General features: G+C 40.7%; 1 protein-coding gene across 3 annotated transcripts in view; it reads left to right on the top strand.

The window, feature by feature from the left end:
* Positions 1–363: 363 nt before the first annotated feature.
* NAALAD2 (N-acetylated alpha-linked acidic dipeptidase 2) overlaps positions 364–20,410 on the top strand; it is a 48,478-nt gene continuing 28,431 nt past the window's right edge. Inside the window, exons 1-6 of one of the 3 annotated variants that reach the window (XM_070457141.1) lie at positions 364–472; positions 1,425–1,536; positions 10,082–10,268; positions 11,743–11,844; positions 12,519–12,644; positions 16,303–16,489. In XM_070457141.1, the coding sequence (XP_070313242.1) occupies positions 430–472; positions 1,425–1,536; positions 10,082–10,268; positions 11,743–11,844; positions 12,519–12,644; positions 16,303–16,489 (757 nt within the window). In that variant the 5' untranslated portion in view covers positions 364–429. Of the gene's footprint in view, positions 477–1,424; positions 1,537–10,081; positions 10,269–11,742; positions 11,845–12,518; positions 12,645–16,302; positions 16,490–17,875; positions 18,660–20,410 lie in introns of those variants that run through there. The other 2 variants (XM_070457140.1, XM_070457142.1) reach the window with 2 other exon arrangements.

Here is a 20,410-nt window from a genome sequence, read left to right as displayed (position 1 = left end):
CCTTATTCGGAAATCCTGCAGTTCCTGGAAAGAGGTTGGTCAGTAGAGTTTCTTAGGGGGCATTTTTCAGCGGCCTCCCCGCGAACGCAGACTTTGCCCGGGGTGGACAGAGTGGACGGAGCCTGCCACCAAGAAGGATGTCTCCACCCCCCGCAGGGTCGCCTCTGCCCCGTCGAGACCCCCGGGCGACCGCAGGAACCGCGAGCTCGGGGCCGGCGTCCCTGCACCTTCGGAGCCGCGCGGAGGCCGGCGGGCCACTGAGGACGGGCCGCGGGGCCCGTGCTGGGCGGCCGCCTGGTGGGCCCGCGCGCGCCCGGTCGCGCGCCCCCGGCTCGCCCGCGCCCCCGCGGCGCGCCCCCGCGGCCGGCACCTCCCGCTGCTGCCTGAGGAAGCCATGGCCCGAGACGCGCGCGGGCCGTACCTGTGGATATGCCTGGCCGCAGCGCTGGCGTCCTTCCTGGCTGGATTTACGGTGGGTAAGTGTGCCGACCCCTGTCCCGGGCGCCAGGCGCCCCTCCACCCTGCGGCCTGCGTGGAGAGAAGCCCGACAGCCGCCGGGACGGCCGCGGCGCCGCGTCCCAGCCCGACTGCAAGCCGAATGCGGTGCATTCCGGCCTTTCTAGTAAAGGGTGGCTGCATTCAAGTCTTTCACTTGCCGAGCTCGGGGCTTCCCTGGTGGCTCAGCTGGTAAAGAATCCGCCTGCAATGCAGGAGACCCCATTCGATTCCTGGGTCGGGAAGATCCGCTGGAGAAGGGATAGGCTACCCACTCCAGTATTCTTGGGCTTCTCTGTTGTCTCAGGCGGTAAGGAATCCACTTGCAATGACGGAGACCATAGTTCGATCCCTGGGTTGGGAAGATCCCTTGGAGAAGGGAACGGCTACCCACTCCAGGATTCTGGCCTGGAGAATGTCATGGCCTATATACAGCCTACGGGGTCGCAAAGAGTCGGACACGACTGAGCGCCTTTCACTCAGTCAGGGTACTGTTAAGAGCCGTTGTAAAGAAACTTTAGAGCTGCCATTATTCGCAGGGGTCAAGGAGTTTATTTCGTTTCCAAGAGTCGAAACTTACAACTGCCCTTCTGGGATCATTTGTTGCAAAAATCTCTGGGAAATCCTCCCCGTGTGTCAGCCGCTGCGCTGTGAAGCAGACCTCGGTGGGAGAACAAGAAACAGAGGCCCCTGCTCTAATATATAACACGGGGAAATGACAAGATTCTCTCTCATCTAAAGCTCCTTTAACCAACTCAGAATAACAAAGCGGAATTTGAAGGTTTTCTGCATTTAAGTTTGAATTTTTTGTAATGCTCCCCGTGATCTGTTTCTCGGCTGAGGGCTCTTTGTGTTGGGTGGGGGGACTTTTAGTTTTTATAAAAGTCAAAAGCACTTATTGTGTATGCTCCCCCCTCCCCCCGCCACAGGTTGGCTTAGTAAGCCCCTCAAAGATCCGGGCACTTCAGCAGACAGTCACCAGAATCTAAGGTGGAAACTGATATCTGAGATGAAAGCTGATAATATAAAATCATTTCTTCGGTAAGTTTGTTTTGAATAATTGATCTTAAAAATAAGAATTTTGAAACAATGCAGTGAGAACTGTTTGAAAACTGATTATATTCATGTGGGTAACCTTCTTTGTGTGAAATGATGTAATATCATATTAATTCCTGATAGTTTAAATGTCTGTTTATACAACTCTTAAGAGTAAAATCTATTTGAGTGTTGCAGAAGTCTTTCTTCCCTAACTTCATGTGCAGAAAAAGTCTTTGGTTTCTTTATTAAGAGATGTTCCAACTTCATGTACTTTGGACGGCAGCTGAAGGTTACTCTCTGTCCCCCAGGCCTGGGTTTAATCAGGGAATTTATTTAAATGTCACATTCTATCAGGAAGACTCAGATGGTGGTAAACTTTGATTTAGAGAGAAAGAGATTAAAGTTTCAGATTCTGTTCACCACAAATTAGACCTTTGTCCCATCTACAAACGTAAGGAACAGAAAGAGGACAGAATGAAAGCAAAAGGATCAGTGCAAACCCCACAGTGTCTTAGCAAGAGAAAGAATGACATTCAGGAGAGTGATTATGAAGTGCTTGAAGGCAGCTATTGTGACATTTATTTCACTAAAAACAAACAAACAAACAAACAAAAACAGTTTTATTGAAGTATAAGAAAATTAGAGATACCAAGGGAACATTTCGTGCAAAGATGGGCTCAATAAAGGACAGAAATGGTATGAACCTAACAGAAGCAGAAGATATTAAGAAGAGATGGCAAGAATACACAGAAGAACTATACAGTAAAGATCTTCACGACCCAGATAATCACGATGGTGTGATCACTCACCTAGAGCCAGACATCCTGGAATGTGAAGTCAGGTGGGCCTTAGGAAGCATCACTACGAACAAAGCTAGTGGAGGTGATGGAATTCCAGTTGAGCTATTTCAAATCCTAAAAGATGATGTTGTGAAAGTGCTGCACTCAATATGCCAGCAAATTTGGAAAACTCAGCAGTGGACACAGGACTGGAAAAGGTCAGTTTTCATCCCAATCCCAAAGAAAAGCATTGCCAAAGAATGCTCAAACTACCGCACAATTGTACTCATCTCACACACTAGTAAAGTAACGCTCAAAATTCTCCAAGCCAGGCTTCAGCAATACGTGAACCGTGAACTTCCAGATGTTCAAGCTAGCTTTAGAAAAGGCAGAGGAACTAGAGATCAAATTGCCAACATCCACTGGATCATCGAAAAAGCAAGGGAGTTCCAGAAAAACATCTATTTCTGCTCTATTGACTATGCCAAAGCCTTTGACTGTGTGGATCACAATAAACTGTGGAAAATTCTTCAAGAGACTGGAATACCAGACCACCTGACCTGCCTCTTCAGAAACCTGTATTCAGGTTAGGAAACAACAGTTAGAACTGGACATGAAACAACAAACTGGTTCCAAATAGGAAAAGGAGTGTGTCAAGGCTGTATATTGTCACCCTGCTTTTTTTTTTTCTTTCACACATACATACAAATTTTTCTTGAAATTTCAGGGACTTCACAGAATCCCCCACCACAGATCCATAGTCCCCACATTCATTCAACTCCCTCAGGTTGCAGATGAGGAAGCTGAGACCCAGAGAGGGAAAGGTACTGGGCCAAGCTCACACAGTGTATACTGGCAGAACCAAGGGGCATATTTCTCCCCATGCCTCTTATAGCTATATTCAGAGACTTGTCATCCTGGCCAAAAGGTGGGGTCACCTGCATACCGCCTCACCTTTGCCTCCTACACCTGGGGAAATGCTAATAGCTGAGCATCTCTCCAACTGCCACAGCATCTCTCCAACTGCCACTAGGTGGCGCCTGCACCATGTGTTAGGCTGAAGTTAACAAACATCCTGGAAAATTAAAGGTGCTCCAAAGACCTACCCCTCTTGATGTGTATCTGAAGCCAGTGAGCCTAGAGACTGTGCTTTGCAACAAAAGAAAGCCCACGCGCAGCAACGAAGACCCAGAGCAATCAAAAATAAATAAATAAATAAAATATAAAAAAAGAATCTGTGCAGCATCAAACTGGCGAAAGCACATAGTCCTTTGATAACCTGGAGAAATTCTGGGGAGGCCCCCAGCCAGCAGGGCCAGAACTGGAACTCAAGCCAGACGGGTGTCCTGACCTCAGGTCAGTGCTGTCACCCTGCTTATTTAACTTATATGCAGAGCACATCATGAGAAATGCTGGGCTGGAGGAAGCACAAGCTGGAATCAAGATTGCCTGGAGAAATATCAATAACCTCAGATATGCAGATAACATCACTCTTATGGCAGAAAGTGAAGAAGAACTAAAGAGCCTCTTGATGAAAGAGGAGAGTGAAAAAGTTGGCTTAAAGCTCAACATTCAAAAAACTCAGATCATGGCATCCGGTCCCATCTCTTCAAGGCAAATCAATGGGGAAACAGTGGCTGACTTTATTTTGGGGGGACTCCAAAATATCTGCAGGTGGTGATTGCAGCCATGAAATTAAAAGACGCTTACTCCTTAGAAGAAAAGTTATGACCAACTTAGACAGCATATTAAAAAGCAGAGACATTGCTTGGCCAACAAAGGTCCATCTAGTCAAGGCTATGGTTTTTCCAGTAATCATGTATGGATGTGAGAGTTGGACTATAAAGAAAGCTGAGCACCAAAGAATTGATGCCTTTGAACTGTGGTGTTTGAGAAGACTCTTGAGAGTCCCTTGGACTACAAGGAAATCCAACCAGTCCATCCTAAAGAAGATCAGTCCTGAGTGTTCATTGAATGGACTGATGTTGAAGCTGAAACTCCAATACTTTGGCCACCTGATGCAAAGAGCTGACTCATTTGAAAAGACCCTGATGCTGGGAAAGATTGAGGGCAGGAGGAGAAGGGGATGACAGAGGATGAGATGGTTGGATGGCATCACCCACTCAGTGGACATGAGGTTGGCTAAACTCTGGGAATTGGTGATGGACAGAGAGGCCTGGAGTGCTGTGGTCCATGGGGTCATAAAGAGTCAGACACGACTGAGTGACTGAACTGAACTGAACTGAATTTTCATAAAATATACTGCATCCATATAAATTTTATAATTTGAGAGTAATGACATATGCATAATACACTCAGCCAACCTCCTCAATCAAGAGACAGAAAAATTATATCAAGGCTTTGCGGTTATTCCTCCTTCACTGTCTTACTATGGATTCCTTTTTATCTTCTAATATTTTATATAAATAGAATCATACAGTATGTGCTTTTTTGTGTCTTTCACTGAGCATCATGAATGATTTTGGAATTCAGCCAGGTTGTTGATTATATCTGTGGAGTACCTTGCTTTTTATTGCTGAGTATTATTCTGTTGTATGGATCAGTTCAGTTCAGTCGCTCAGTCTTGTCCAACTCTTTCCATCCCATGGACTGCAGCACGCCAGGCCTCCCTGTCCATTTCCAATTCCCGGAGCTTGCTGAAACTCATGTCTGTCGAGTTGGAAATGCCATTCAACCATCTCATCCTCTGTCGTCCCCTTCTCCTCCTGCCTTCAATCTTTCCCAGCATCAGGGTCTTTTCCAGTTAGTTAATTCTTTGCATCAGGTGACCAAAGTATTGGAGTGTCAGCATCAGCCCTTCCAATGAATAGATTTTATAGATAGATCCCCAATATGTAGTTGATGGGTATTGGGTTGTTTCTGGTTTTTGATCATGGTGAACAAAGTTGGAATGAGCATGTGTTTATGTATGTTTTCATTTCTCTTGGAATGGCTGTGTTGGGTGATAAGCATATGTTTAACTTTTTAAGAAAATGACAGATTTAAAAGTGGTATACAATTTTATATTCTTACCTTAGTAATATTGGTTGTTTCATTTTAACCATTTTAGTAGGTGTGTATTAGTGTCGGGCTTCTCAGATGGCACTAGTAAAGAACTCGCCTGAAAGTGCATGAGACATGAGAGATATAGGTTCTATCTCTGGATCTGGAAGATCCCTGCAGGAGGGCATAGCAACCCACTCCAGAATTCTTGCCTGGAAAATCCCATGGACAAAGGAGCCTGGCAGGCTACAGTCCATGGGGTTGCAAAGAGTCGGACATGACTAAAGCGACTTGGCACGCACACATGTAGCAGTATCTCATTGTGGTTTTAATTTATATTTTCTTGATGGTTGGTGATATTAAGCATCTACTTGTGTGCTTATTGGACATCTGCATATCTTTTATATGGTCCCTGTTCAATGTTGGTTTTTTTTTTTTCATTTAAAAATTATTTTGTTTTGTTATTGAGTGTAAAAGTTCTTTATACATTCTTTTGTCAGACATGTGAGTATTTTCTTCTGTTCTATGGTTGGCCTTTTTTATTTTTTCAGTGGAGTTTATATAGGGCAGAGATTTTAAATTTTGATAAAGTCCAGTTGAACAATTTTTGTCTTATAGTTCATACTTTTGTGTTCTATCTAATTTAGCCTATGAGAAGTTGTGAAGATTATTTTTGAAGTTTTATGATTGTAGCTTGCACATTTAGGTCAGTGGTCCACTTCAAGGTAATTTTTATGTGCAGTATGATATGAGTTGATGGTTTTCTAAATACAAATATCTAATTATTTCTGTAAGATTTGTTTAAAAAACTTCCCTTTCCCATTTGAATAGCTTTGATATCTTTGACTAAAATCACTTGAACACAATGGCCTGGTTTTGGATATTATATTTTCTTCTGTCATTGTGTCGCTCAGTCATGTCCAACTCTTTGCAACCCCATGTACTGCAGCCCACCACGCTTCCCTGTCCTTCACTATCTCCTGGAGTTTGCTCGGATTTGTGTCCATTGAGTCAATGATGCCATCCAACCATCTTATCCTCTGTCACTGACTTCTCCTCCTGCCTTCAATCTTTTCCAGCATCAGGGTCTTTTCCAATGAGTTGGCTCTTTGCATTAGGTGACCAGAATATTGGAGCTTCAGCTTCAGCATCAGTCTTTCCAGTGGATATTCAGGGTTGATTTCCTTTAGGATTTTGTTTTGATCTTGCTGTCCAAGGGGCTCTTGAGAGTCTTCTCCAGCACCACAGTCCGAAAGCATCAATTCTTCACTGCTCAGCCTTCTTTATGGTCCAACTCTCACATGACTGCAAAAACCACAGCTTGGACTTATATGGACCTTTGTCAGCAAAATATTTTCTTCTGTTGATCTATTAATCTCAGTACCATGTTGTCTTGTTTGGTATAGCTTAATAGTAAGTTGAAAATGAGATAGGGTTGATCCTACATATTTTGCTTTTTAAAAATTGCTTTGACTATTTTATTTGCATTTCCAAATAAATTTTAAAATCAACTTCTTAATTCCTACCAAAGCAAAAAAATGCCTGCTGGAACTTTGATTAAAATTGTATTGAATTTGTGAGCAAATTAGAGTCTTTTAATCTCTTTATTCATTGTAGGGATGTACTGTGTGTGTTAGTTGCTCAGTCATGTCCAACTCTTTGTGACCTCATGGACTGTGGTTCAGTCCCTGCCAGGCTCCTTTGTCCATTAAATTCACCAAGCAAGAATACTGGAGTGGGTTGCCATTTCCTTCCCCTGGGGAACTTCCCAATACAGGGATCGAACCCAGGTCTCCTGCATTGCGGGTGGATTCTTTACTATCTGAGCAGACAGGAAAGCCCTCGGGATGTACTAGTTTCCTGAGTAGATCCACCTGCCAATGCAGGAGACACAAGAGAAGCGGTTCAACCTCTGGGTCAGGAAGATCCTCTGGAGGAGGAAATGGCAACCCAGTCCAGTATTCTTGCCTGGAAAACTCCATGGTTAGAGGAACCTGGTGGGCTGCAGCCCACTGGCTCGCAAAGAGTAGGACATGACTGAGCAAGCACATACACACATGTACATGACCGTATTATGTCTGATAAAATAGAAGAAAAATTTAGTTGAGATCCACTACAAAGTTTTCCTCTGTTGAAAGGAACACAAAAGAGGAAATAACTTCTCCTGAACATTGTAGCATGAATATATGATGTGTGGAGCTGCAGTGCCCGTCTTGGGACCATAAGAAGAAATTCAGTAAAGTTGTTCCCTGCTGCTTTTTTTTTTGCACTTCTTTCATTTCAGTGGGTTGCTGAAAAGGTGAGAGGCAAACCTTAATGATTAATCCTTCACCTTAAATGAAGGGAGTATACTTACCTTACCCCCCTCCCCAGCTGTAAGAATATTATTTATTCACTGAAGGAAATAAAACAATAATGAATTATATGTAGTAGAATTTTAAATATCCCCAGCCCCAGTGGTTTTCTTGTGCATGCAAAAGCTTCTGTCTGCGAACACATTAATACTTTTTAAAAAAAATTAGTTTATCTTACTTGATTGCATCAGGTTTCAGTTACAGCCCACAGGCTCTTTTTGCTGCACACGGGCTTCTCTAGTTGTGGCATGTGGGCTTAGTTGCCCTGTGAAACACGGGCTGTTAGTTCCCTGACCAGGGATCAAACCGGCATTCCCTGCATTGCAAGGCGGATTCTTCTTTTTTTCTTGGCTTTCCCTTCATGAGTCTCTCTATTCAAGACCTTTGTTTTGGATTGTCAGCGACTGGCTTGGCCCTTTGAGGCTTCCTATCAGGAATGCTTTAAGTCAAAGTGCATGTGTGGGAAGGTGGATTCTTAATCACTGGACCATAACGGAAGTCCTGATACTTTACCCCCACACACAAATATTCTTTGGTATTAAATATCAGTAACTTGCAGCTTTAATTAAATTATAATAGACGTGGAAGCTTCACAGAAAAGAAAATGATCGAAGTATCATAATGAATGGTTAATAGCTTACAGGCGGGGAAGGTAAATGACTAGGAGTGGTATACAGGGATATTTACGTAAGTAGGATGATACTTTTGTCTAAGAGAAGATCTAGTGCAAAGGCTAAAAAGGGTGATGATTTTAGGAGACCAATTAGCATATTAAATGATAAGAGTGAAGAAGTTTAGCAAGTGAATGGTGAGAAATGAAGCTGGAAAGTGGATCAGATGAAAAAAAGGGTCCAAACGCTATGTCCAATGTGAACTTTATAATGCAGAATATAAGGAGCAATAGAAGGATTTTAAGCAGTTGATCAGTATGATCAGATGAATGATTTAATTCCTTCGTGGATCTTCCCGACCCAGGAATCAAACTCAGGTCTCCTGCATTGCAGGCAGATTCTTTACCGACTGAGCTACCAGGGAAGCCCTACTAAATTATAAGCAACTTATTTAACTGCTCTCTGTTTCCTCATTTGCAAAATGGGGACAAAGGAAGTATGGTGATCAGGATTAAATCAGAAAGCCCATGTGAAATACCTCATCAGGTTACTGGCATATAGTAAGTTTTCAGTAAGTACTGATTTTGCTTTACTCTCCGTCTTTTTTGGTTGTTCTATGATTGACTAAAACACCAGTGTGTAGAAGTATAATTGCCCTACTTACAGAGGGAGGGGGTTTGGGAACCTTTTAAAATATTTACCTCAAGCAAAGCGAATTTCATTTGAAACTGTTTGTGAAGTTACTTAACTGTTGCGAATCATTTAGACTCAGAACAAAGAGATCATTGCCCAAACTCAGTTCAGTAAATCTGAATTATGTGATTCCTGGATAACAGGCAAGTACTGAGCCTTTGGAAATACAAACATAAAGCTGCATGGACTTGAACTTCAATGGGATAAATAAACAACTGTATACAGTAGGGTGAAAACAGTGCCACAAGTGCATGCTGGCACAGCTGCCCGACTGTCTGGCAAACATGATGATCTTTGTTTGAGAATATCTTCACTTCCTGATAAGCAGCAAGAAGTTAGCACCGGTGGCGTAGGGATGTGCCGTTCTTCCATCGTGTTTTCTCATCCCCGAGTCCCTGCTGACTGTTCACCACGGGATGTGTTCTTTTCTGAGGAGCACTGTCAGGACCAGCCCAACAGTGAACCTGACCCGAGGGAGCGGAGCCCTAGAAGAACAAAGGAAAAAGAAGACTCAGAAATGAAGTGGGGGACCAGGGGACTGATGCCATTCACAGGCAAAAGCCCAGATCCTAATCCTTGCATGCCTTTTATTTTTAGCTTCTCCTTCCTTGTTTGTGCTCTAGAGATATCTGTTCTTTACAATCTCAGATGTCAAACCTTCAGGCCTTTCATGCTTCTGTTTAGCCCTTCGGCTAGTGACGCCCTTTCTCAGAAACCACCTCAAGGCTCTGGTCATTACTGGTTTTCCATTAGTCACATCAGTACTTCAACATCTTGTTTGCAAGATGTCTTTCCATGATGTACTTTTTACTGCTCCCAGCCCTTCACCTGGGGTGATGAGAAAGTCATTCTTATTTTTCAAAGAAGCCCAGTAAATTATAGTACAGGCCTGTGCATAGCATGTTTCCTGCAAGCACAGTGTGAAAACTGCAGTTACACACAAATATTTAAAAACTGGCATATCTAGAAATCCCTAGCTGTGTTTTTTATATCTTGATTATAGAAATGATACTTAAGTGTAAAATATGAGTTATGCGTCTAGAAGAGTTCCTAGGACATTTTCTGAATATAGTCTTTGAATCCCACTTTAATTTTATTTTCATTTCAGTTCGTTTACAAAGCTACCTCATCTGGCAGGAACGGAACAAAATTTATTGCTTGCCAAGAAAATCCAAAGCCAGTGGAAAAAATTTGGACTGGATTCAGCCGAGTTGGTGCATTATGACGTTCTCCTGTCTTACCCTAATGAGACAGATGCCAGCTACATATCAGTCATGGATGAACATGGAATTGAGGTGACTGGTTTATAATATTGTATTAGTTTCAAGTGTACAACAAAGTGATTCCATTTTATGTAAATTTTTTTTCAGATTATTTCCCATTATAGATTATTATAAGTTATTGAGTATTGTTCCCTGGGTTACACAGTAAAACTTTGTTGCTTCCCTACTTAATGTATCTGTTAATATCTGTTAATGTATCTGCTAGTGAATCTGTTAATCCTATAGTGCGTGCTAAGTTGGTTCAGCTGTGTCTGACTCTTTTTGACCCCATGGATCATACCCTGGCAGGATACTCTGGCCATGGGATTCTCCAGGCAAGAGTACTGGAGTGGGTTGCCATTTCCTCCTTCAGGGGATCTTCCCAACCCAGGGATCAAACCCGAGGCTCTTATGTCTCCTGCCTTGGCAGGGAGGTTCTTCACCACTAGCACCACCTGGGAAGCCCCAGAGTACTGGAGTGGGTCGCCATTTCATTCCAAGGGGCTCTTCCCAACCCAGGGATCAAAGCTGTGTCTCTTGCATTGGCAGGTGGGTTCTCTACCCCTTGAGCCACCTGGGAATTGTGAATCCTATACTCCTATTTTATTCCTTCCCCCAGTACTTCCCTGGTGTCTCAGATGGTAAAGAATCTGCTTGTGACTCGGAAGACCTGGCTTTGATCCCTGGGTTGGGAAGATTCCCTGGAGCAGAGCATGGCAACCCACTGAGTGTTCTTATATGGAGAATCCCGTGGACAGAGGAGCTTGGCAGGCTACAGTCCATGGGGTTGCAAAGAGTTGGACACGACTGAGCAGAGCATATCCCTTTCTTCTTTAGTAATCATAAGTTATTTTCTGTGTCTGTAAACCTTTCTCTTTGTATATAGACGGATCTGTGTTATTTTTTATATTCCAAATAAAAGTGATGTATTTGTGTCTCTGACATACTTCATTTAGTATGATATTCTCTAGGTCTACCCCTCTTGCTTGCAAATGGCAGTATTCAATACTCTTTTATGGCTGAGTAATATTCCATTGTATATGTAAACCAAATCTTATTAAACCAGTTGTCTGTTAGTGGGCATGTGGCTTGTTTCCATGTCTGAGCTATTGTAAATAGTGCTGTTTCAAATATTTGGGTGCATATACCTTTTCAAATTAAAGTTTTTGTCTTTTCTATATATATGCCCATGAGTAGAATTGCTAGATCATACAGTAGCTCTATTTTTAGTTTTTTAAGGCGCCGCCATACTGTTCTGTATAGTGGCTGTACCAATTTACACTCCCACTAAAGGTGTAGGAGGGTTCCTTTTTCTCTGCACCTTTTCTAGCATTTATTTTGCATTCCTCTGATGGTTAGCAATGTTGAGCATCTTTTCATGTGCCTGTTCACCACCTGTATGTCTTCTTTAAAGAAATATCTATTTAGGCCTTTTGCCCACAAAATGTATTGTTCTTTAATAGCAATCTGAAATGTTTCTAACTTTATGTGTTTCAATTCTTGCTAGATTTTCAATACATCATACATTGAGCCACCACCAGATGGATATGAGAATGTTAAGAATATTGTACCACCCTACAATGCCTTTTCACCCCCGGGTATGCCAGAGGTAAAATAAAAGACACTCAGTTCTTTAAGCCTTTACATAATAATACCTATGTAAAGGACTAAAACCAAGGAAATTAGGTGGATCATACATGTTAATTCATACTTTGGGATTCCATCCTCTACATAACCTCCCTAAAAACAATTTTTAGAAAAGAAAAAAAAAAAACTTGGGAACCAGACCCTGATAAAGCACGTGCCGGTCTTTGAAATAACTAAGAAACTGCTGAACATGTCTCAATTCAGTAAGGGCAGTAGATAGTTTTCAAATGTTTTTCCTTTGTTCATTGTCTGACTTTGTTATAGATTTATAGATCTGAATTGATAAATCATACCACAGAAGTTCTTAATACTATGGTTGGAAATAACATAGTTACTTTTATTTATACTATTTCCCATAGCTCAGTGTACAGTAGTAATTTCTTCAAACATTTAAACACTGTTTAAATATCTTACTTATTGTCTCTCTTTTTTTTTTTTTTGTTAACTTTCAGGATATTGAAATATTTTAAAAGACTTCTCCAGAATTAGCATGGGTCTGTTTATTAAGCCCAAGACAAGAAAGATAACTTTTTATTATGATGCAGTATTTTGGAGCAAACTTCTACATTGGTTTTCTCTTTAGCAGTGTTTTGTATTTTTGTTGTTGTTGTTTGTTTTTATTGTTATTTCCAACAGGGGGAGCTTGTATATGTGAACTACGCTCGTACTGAAGACTTTTTCAAACTAGAAAGAGAGATGAACATCAACTGCACTGGAAAGATTGTTATTGCAAGATATGGGAAAATCTTCAGAGGAAACAAAGTACTTTGTTATTTGCTTTTCTAAGGGAAAAATAATATATAACCAGTAAATATAAATGATTTACATTATTTGCATTATGGTTTCCAAAAATTGCCATTGGTTGGTTGAGTCACTAAGTAGTGTCTGATTCTCATGACCCCATGGACTGGAGCCCGCCAGGCTCCTCTGTCCATGGGGTTCTCCAGGCAAGAATACTGGAGTGGGTTGCCATTTCCTTCTCCAAAATTGCCATATATATATATTTATAAATTTGTTATTTTCATGGTTGCACAGAAAAATCTTGGGGTTTTATTTGTTTGCTTGTCTTTTGTCATTGTTGTTGTTTTTGCGACCTTGCCTATCTGGAAAGGGAAATTATTCTTCTTAGTTTTATTACCAAAGCTATGTTTTTTTTTAATTAAAATGAAGAAATTTTATATAAACTAAAAAATTAAAATCCATATTTTACTCCATTCATTGCCCAGACATAATCAATTATTAATAGATTTTTTCAGGCCTAATTTTGTGAAATATGATTGTGTGTCTTCATATACTCATTTTATGTAATTTATTCTTTTTTTAAACAAAGAGGGCATCAGATACTACATATTGTATAAATTTATTTTTTCACTCAATAATAACTCAGAGGTCAGCACATTGAGAGTTATATAATAAAATGGTTAAGAGTATAGGGTGCTAGATCTGTGTAACCTGGCTTCTTGTTTGGTGTGGGTTCCCTGTGCTCTAGATCTTTTACTGTGAGCAAGTTACTTAACCTCTCTGTGCCAGTGTTTCTTCTTATGTGAAATAGGAATGCTAATAATAACATTAATCTCTTAGAATCCACAATAGGATTTATCAACCTTACATTTGAAAGCACTTAGGATAGTTACTGGTACTGAGTAATTTCTTGTAACTGCTTATTAAGTAAATACCTCATTTTAAAAAAATCTTTATTTGTTTGGCTGTACCGAGTTTTAGTTGCAACACATGGGATCTCTAGTCATAGCGCTTGAGCTCCCATGAGCAGCATGTGACATCTAGTTCCCTGACCAGGAATCACGCCTGGGCTCCCTGCATGGGAGCTCCAAGTCTTGGCCACTGGCCCATCAGGGAAGTTCCTCCCTCGTCATTTTAGATGGCTATGCAATATTTCACAGAATTATTAAGCAATTTATTTAGCCTTTCCACTTGTCTTGTCTTAAATTTGTTACCATTACAAATATTTATATTGTGAGCGTCTTTGCCCATATGTACTTGAACATTTGTGTGAGGATTTTTGTAATATAGATTCACTCCTAGAAGCTGAATGGCTAAATCATAGTGTACAGTTGACTCAAATCTATGACAACATAGATTTGAACTATGTGAGTCCACTTGTACATGGATATTGTCAATAGTTAGTAATAGTATTATTACTATTACTACATGTCAAACCAGTTACTACATGGCTTCCCAGGTGGCCTGCTAATGCAGGAGACACACAGGCGGTTTGGGTTCAGTCTCTGGGTCAAGATCTCCTGGAGTAGAAAAGGGCAACCAACTCCAGTGTTCTTGCCTAAAAAGTCCCATGGACAAAGGAGCTCGGCAGGCTACAGTCCATAGCGTCACAAAGAGTTGAACAGGAATGGGCAACTATGCACGCATTCACAGTTTCTACAAGGTCAGAGGTTGGTTGAAACCACAGATGCAGACAAATGGAGAATACAGAGGGCCAAGCCTAAGTTATTCTTGGATTAACCCTGCATTGTTCAAGGATCAGTTGTACATTATTTCAAAAGTTTGATGGGCATCTTCGATTTGTACTTCAAAAAAGTTGTATCAGATTTTGCTTTTTCTAATCTTTGTCTGAATACTGGGAAGTGTTTTAGCTGATTAATGGTTATCTATCTTTCATTATACTACTTCTGGTAATCAAGAACTCAGTGTCTTACAGGATACATTTTCCTATTTGTGGTCAGTTTGAATTGTTAGAAACATTTACAAAACACTGGGCGATGTTTCAGACACTAAGTTCTGGGTAGATTTTCTTCTCTTCTTTCTCTTCTCCTCTTCTGCCCCGGGCTCTCTGCAGTGAGATTATGGAGTGTTAACCATTGGACCACCAGGGACTTCACCTGTGTAGAATTTTAAATTAACTTTCTTAGTTCCACAGATATTTACATCATCTTAAGTCTATGGTCTGGAGAAAGCACAAGCTGGAGTCAAGATTGCCGGGAGAAATATCAGTAACCTCAGATATACAGATGACACCACTCTTATGGCAGAAAGTGAAGAAGAACTAAAGAGCCTCTTGATGAAAGTGAAAGAGGAGAGTGAAAAACTTGGCTTAAAGCTCAACATTCAAAAAACTCAGATCATGGCATCTGGTCCCATCACTTCAAGGCAAATTGATGGGGAAACAGTGGAAACTGGCTGACTTTATTTTTCTGGGCTCCAAAATCACTGCAGATGGTGATTGCAGCCATGAAATTAAAAGATGCTTACTCCTTGGAAGGAAAGTTATGACCAACCTAGACAGCATATTCAAAAGCAGAGGCATTACTTTGTCAACAAAGGTCCGTTTAGTCAAGGCTATGGTTTTTCCAGTGGTCATGTATGGACGTGAGAGTTGGACTATAAAGAAAGCTGAGCACTGAAGAATTGATACTTTTGAACTGTGATGTTGGAGAAGACTCTTGAGAGTCCCTTGGACTACAAGGAGATCCAACCAGTCCATCCTAAAGGAGATCAGTCCTGGGTGTTCATTTGAAGGACTGATGCTGAAGCTGAAACTCCAATACTTTGGCCACCTGATGTGAAGAACTGACACATTTGAAAAGACCCTGATGTTGGGAAAGATTGAGAGCAGGAGGAGAAGGGGACAACAGGATGAGATGGTTGGATGGCATCACCAACTTGATGGACATGGGTTTGGGTGGACTCTGGGAGTTGGTGATGGACAGGGAGGCCTGGCGTGCTGTGGTTCATGGGGTCACAGAGTTGAACACGACTGAGTGACTGAACTGAACTGAAGTCTGTGGTGTTTTAAACATTGGAGAGTGTGCATTCTCAGTCGCCTTGGTCATGTCCAACTCTTTGGGATCCAATGGGCTGTAGCCCAGCAAGCTTCTCTGTCCAGGGAGTTTCCAGGCAAGAATAGTGGAATGGGTTGCCGTGCTCTCCTCCAGGGGATCTTCCTGACCCGGGAATAGAACCCACATCTCCTGCGTTGCCTCCATTGCAGGCAGATTCTTTATCACTGAGCCACCTGGGAAACCCCAAACACTAAGGGGTAGATAGTTAAAGTGAGTTAGACAAGGTCCTTGTTCTCAAAAGTAGTAGTAGAGAAGAAAGATTTTTAAAAGTTATTTTACAATGCTTTGCTCCATCTTGTAATATAATCATACACAAAATACAGAAGATGTATAGAAAAGAGAGACATAAATTTTGCAATTTTAGGAATAATAGGAATGCTTCACAGAAAAGGTAATAACTTGTTTGGAGTTATGTTGAATAAATGCGAGTTGTTAAGACTACCTAGGCAGAAATCGAATTCAAGCCAAAAAGAACTGATTGTTACCAGTGTGATAATAAAACAGTGTGTAAGTTTCCTTATGTTATTAAATTGGCTTTATCTGACATGGGTAAGTCAGTCTTTGGCCATTTCTACATTATGGATTGCTTACTGCCCCTAAAGGTTAAAAATGCCATGTCGGCAGGAGCCAAGGGAATCATCTTGTACTCAGATCCAGCTGACTACTCTGCCCCTGGGGTACAGCCATATCCCAAAGGGTGGAACCTTCCTGGAACTGCAGCCCAGAGAGGGAACGTGTTAAATCTGAATGGTGCTGGTGACCCCCTCACTCCAGGCTATCCAGCTAAAGGTAACAGATGAGCCTGTTATGGCCCACTCATTTTTCCAAAAATATTACTTCTCCTTATAGAAGGCATAAAAGTAAGCATCTATAGAATAACATTAAAATTGTGCACAATTGTATTTTGGATTGCCACTGCTAGGAATTTAAAAGAATTTTGCTTTTATTATTTCAGCTTTAAGTTTCCATGAGGTGTGGACGTGAAGAGGGGGAGTAGACAGTTCAGTTCTCTTCTGCCTTTAGTAGAGGTTGAAGAACACACGTCCAGAGTAATACTATTCTTAGCAAACTAGAACTTAGGGTTTCTGAACTGTGTAATGATTTTATTTTTCTATAGATTGCATATTTATATTTTTGAAAATACCGATGAGATTTTTTGTGTGATTTAATATGTAAAGTGTGAAAGATTTTCACATTTGTGTAACCATATCCACAATCAAGATAATGAATGTGTCCATTACCCCCAAAAGTTTCATCTCATCTTTTTGTGATGCCTTCTTCTCAACCCCCCTCCCTCCCTGCCAATCCCTAGGAATCTTTGATTTGCCTTCTGTCTAGTATAATTATTTTGAGCTTCAGCTATGTTGATGTCTATGTCAATATTTCAGTTCTTTTTGTCGAGGTTGTTGAATGGTATTCCATTGAATACTCTACAGTTTGTTTATTCATTTACTTATTCTTGGGAATTTAGATTGCTTTGAGTTTTGGAGATATTACACATAAAACTGCTATGAACAGTTGTATGCAAGTCTTTATATGTATATATACTTTTGTCTCTCTTGAGTAAATGAATAGAAATGGCATGGCTGGATAACATGATAGATGATTTTCAAATTGTTTTCCAAAGTGGTTGTACCATTTTGCATCCTAGCAGCAGTATGTGAGTGTTCCATTTGCTGCATCCTTGTCAGTTCTTAGTATGGTTGATCTTTTTAACTTTACATTCTAATTGATATGAAAGTCTCCAAGTTAAAATTCCTTTTCAAAGTTTTGGTAGCTATTCTGGTTCCTTCCCATGTGAATTTTAGAACTGGCTTATCAGTTTCTACCAAAAGTCTCCTGGGAGGTTGATTGAGGTTGAATTAAACCTATTGCTTAGTTTTGGGAAAATTGATACTTTAAAATATGGGATATTCTGACCCATAAACATGGAACAGCTCTCGATTTTCTCAGGTATCCGTAACTTTCTCTCAGTGCGTTTGTTGTTTCACTGTACAGACCATGTGTATCTTTTTTTCACATTTATCCATAATAATTTCATAGTGTTATTCTTTTTTAAATTACATTTTAAATTTCGGTTTCCAGTTGGCCATTGTTAGTAACTGGAAATGTTGTTTCTAGAGGAAACATACTGGTCTTGTGTATTGATCTTGTATTCTATAAACTCATCAGTAATTAGTTCTGCTAGGTTTTTGTGGATTCCATCAGCTTTTGCATAGGTGATCATGTCATATGCACATAAAGAGAGTTTTATTTCTTTGTTTCTATTCTGGACGCCTTTTCTTTTTCTTTTCTTATTGTAGTATCTGGTACTTCTAGGACATTGCTGTAAAACGTTGTTAGAGCAGATATCCTTGCCATGTTTCTGCCCCAAAGACTGTCCCTGTCTTTCTCTGTTAAGTAGGATCTTAGCTATAGGTTTGTTTTTGTTTTTCTTTTTTTTTCTTCAGATTTTATAGATTCTTTTTTTATCAGATTGAGGAAGTTCACTTCTATCTTAAAGTGCTATAAATTTTTATCTTAGCATATTTATCTCATTTGACTAGCAATGTGTACGGAATTTTGTCAGATTCTTTTACTGTACCTAATGAAATGATCTTAAATTGTTCTTATCTATGCATTTTTTCAATTATACATATTGATTGGAGTTGGGGGGGGTGCACCCCATGCAGCTTATTGGATGTTCTCGAATAAGGTATTGAAGGCAGGCAATGGTTGTAAAGACAGAATCCTAGGCTAATCACTAGGCTACCAGGAAATTCCCCAGATTGATTTTTGAGTGTTAAACCGAAACAATGCTCTAATGGAGCATTCTTTTTTTTCTTTTATTTATGACTGTGCTGAGTCTGCATGGCTGTGTGCAGGCTTTCTCTAGTTGCAGCGAGCGGGGGCTACTCTCAAGTTGCAGCGCACAAGCTTCACATTGCATTGGCGTCTCGTCGCGGAGCGCAGACTCTAGGTACACGAGCTTTAGCAGTCGCGGCGTCCAGGCTCAGTAGCTGTGCACAGGGGTGTAGGTGCTTGTGTGACCTTCCTGGACCAGGGACCGAACCCATGCTGCTGCACTGGCAGGTGGATTCTTAATCACTCGACCATCAGGGAGTCCTCATTGTAGTGTTCTTCTATGCAATATTGGTGTATTACTGGATTTGTGCTAAAAATTTTGCTAAGAATCTGTCTTTAATGATAGCGGATATTGTCCTATCAATTTACTTTCTTGCAGTATCTCTGTCTCATTGTAGTAGCAGTAACATTGACTTCATGGAATGAATTAAAAATTACTTCGTCTTCTTCATTTTTTGCAAGTGTTTGTGTAGAATGGGTTTGACTTTTTTCTGTAAATGTGGCTCAGTGGTAAAGAATCCACCTGCCAATGCAGGAGACACCAGAGATGCAGGTTTGATTCCTGGGTCAGGAAGATCCCCTGGAGGAGGAGATGGCAACCCACTCCAGTATTCTTGCCTGGAGAATCCCATGGAGAGAGAAGCCTGGTGGGCTATAGTCCATGAGATCACAAAGAGTCAGATGTGACTGAGTGACTGAGTGTGACATGGCATGATGTAGAATCCTTCAGTGAATTGATATGGGCCTGGTATTTTGTTGGTAGAAATGTTTTTAATTGCAAATTAAATTTCTTCAGTAGATATATGGCTGTTTAGGTTATGTATTTAATCTTGAGTGAGATTTGCTAGTTTAAAATTTTGTCCATTTCATCTAAGTTGTTAAATTTGTGGGCACATAGTTGTTTGTAATGTTCTTCCTTTCTTCTCTCTCTTTCTTTTCTACAGGTACTAGAGTGCTATTCTCTTCTTTATTTCTGATATTGATGGTTTATATCTCTCTTTCTTGATTTGTCTTGCAAGGGATTTATCAATTTTGTTAATCCACTCAGGGAACCAGCTTTGGATTTCATTGATAATTTCTATCATTTGTCTGTTTTCTATTTCTAACATTTCTGTTCTGGTCTTTAGTAGGATATATCCTTTCTCCTGCTGATTTTTGCTTCATTTGCTCTTATTTTTTCAGTTTCTTAAAGTGGAATCTGATGTAACTTGTTTGAAACCTCTCTTTTTTATAAGATAGTTGTTTTAATGCTCTAGAAAACTCTGTTTTGGGTGAAACCACAAGTCCCAATTAGAATTTAAGCCTGACAATACTTTTCATCTTCCTTTAAGGAGTATATTGTTATTATTTGAGTAAGAAATTTTCACTTATTCCCAACACCACTTAGTTCAGTCACTCAGTCATGCCTTACTCTTTGTGGCCCCATGGACTGTAGCACACCAGGTTTCCCTGTTCATCATCAATCCTGGAGTTTACTCAAACTCATATCCATCAAGTCGGTGATGCCATCCAACCATCTCATCCTCTGTCGTCCCTTTCTCCTTCTGCCTTCAGTCTTTCCCAGCATTAGGGTCTTTGTCAGTGAGTCAGTTCTTCGCATTAAATGGTAAAAGTATTGGAGATCCAGCTTCAGCATCAGTCCTTCCAATGAATATTCAGGACTGATTTCCTTTAGGATGGACTGGTTGCTCCAAGGGACTCTCAAGAGTCTTCTCCAACACCACAGTTCAAAAGCATCAATTCTTCAGTGCTCAGCTTTCTTTATAATCCAATTCTCACATCCATACATGACTACCAGAAAAACCATAGCTTTGACTAGATGGACCTTTGTTGACAAAGTAATGTCTCTGCTTTTTAATATGCTGT

Source organism: Odocoileus virginianus, chromosome 28 (genome assembly GCF_023699985.2).
Source record: "Odocoileus virginianus isolate 20LAN1187 ecotype Illinois chromosome 28, Ovbor_1.2, whole genome shotgun sequence".
NCBI classification, from domain to species: Eukaryota; Metazoa; Chordata; class Mammalia; order Artiodactyla; family Cervidae; genus Odocoileus; species Odocoileus virginianus.
This window is presented reverse-complemented; position numbering and strand designations above follow the sequence as displayed.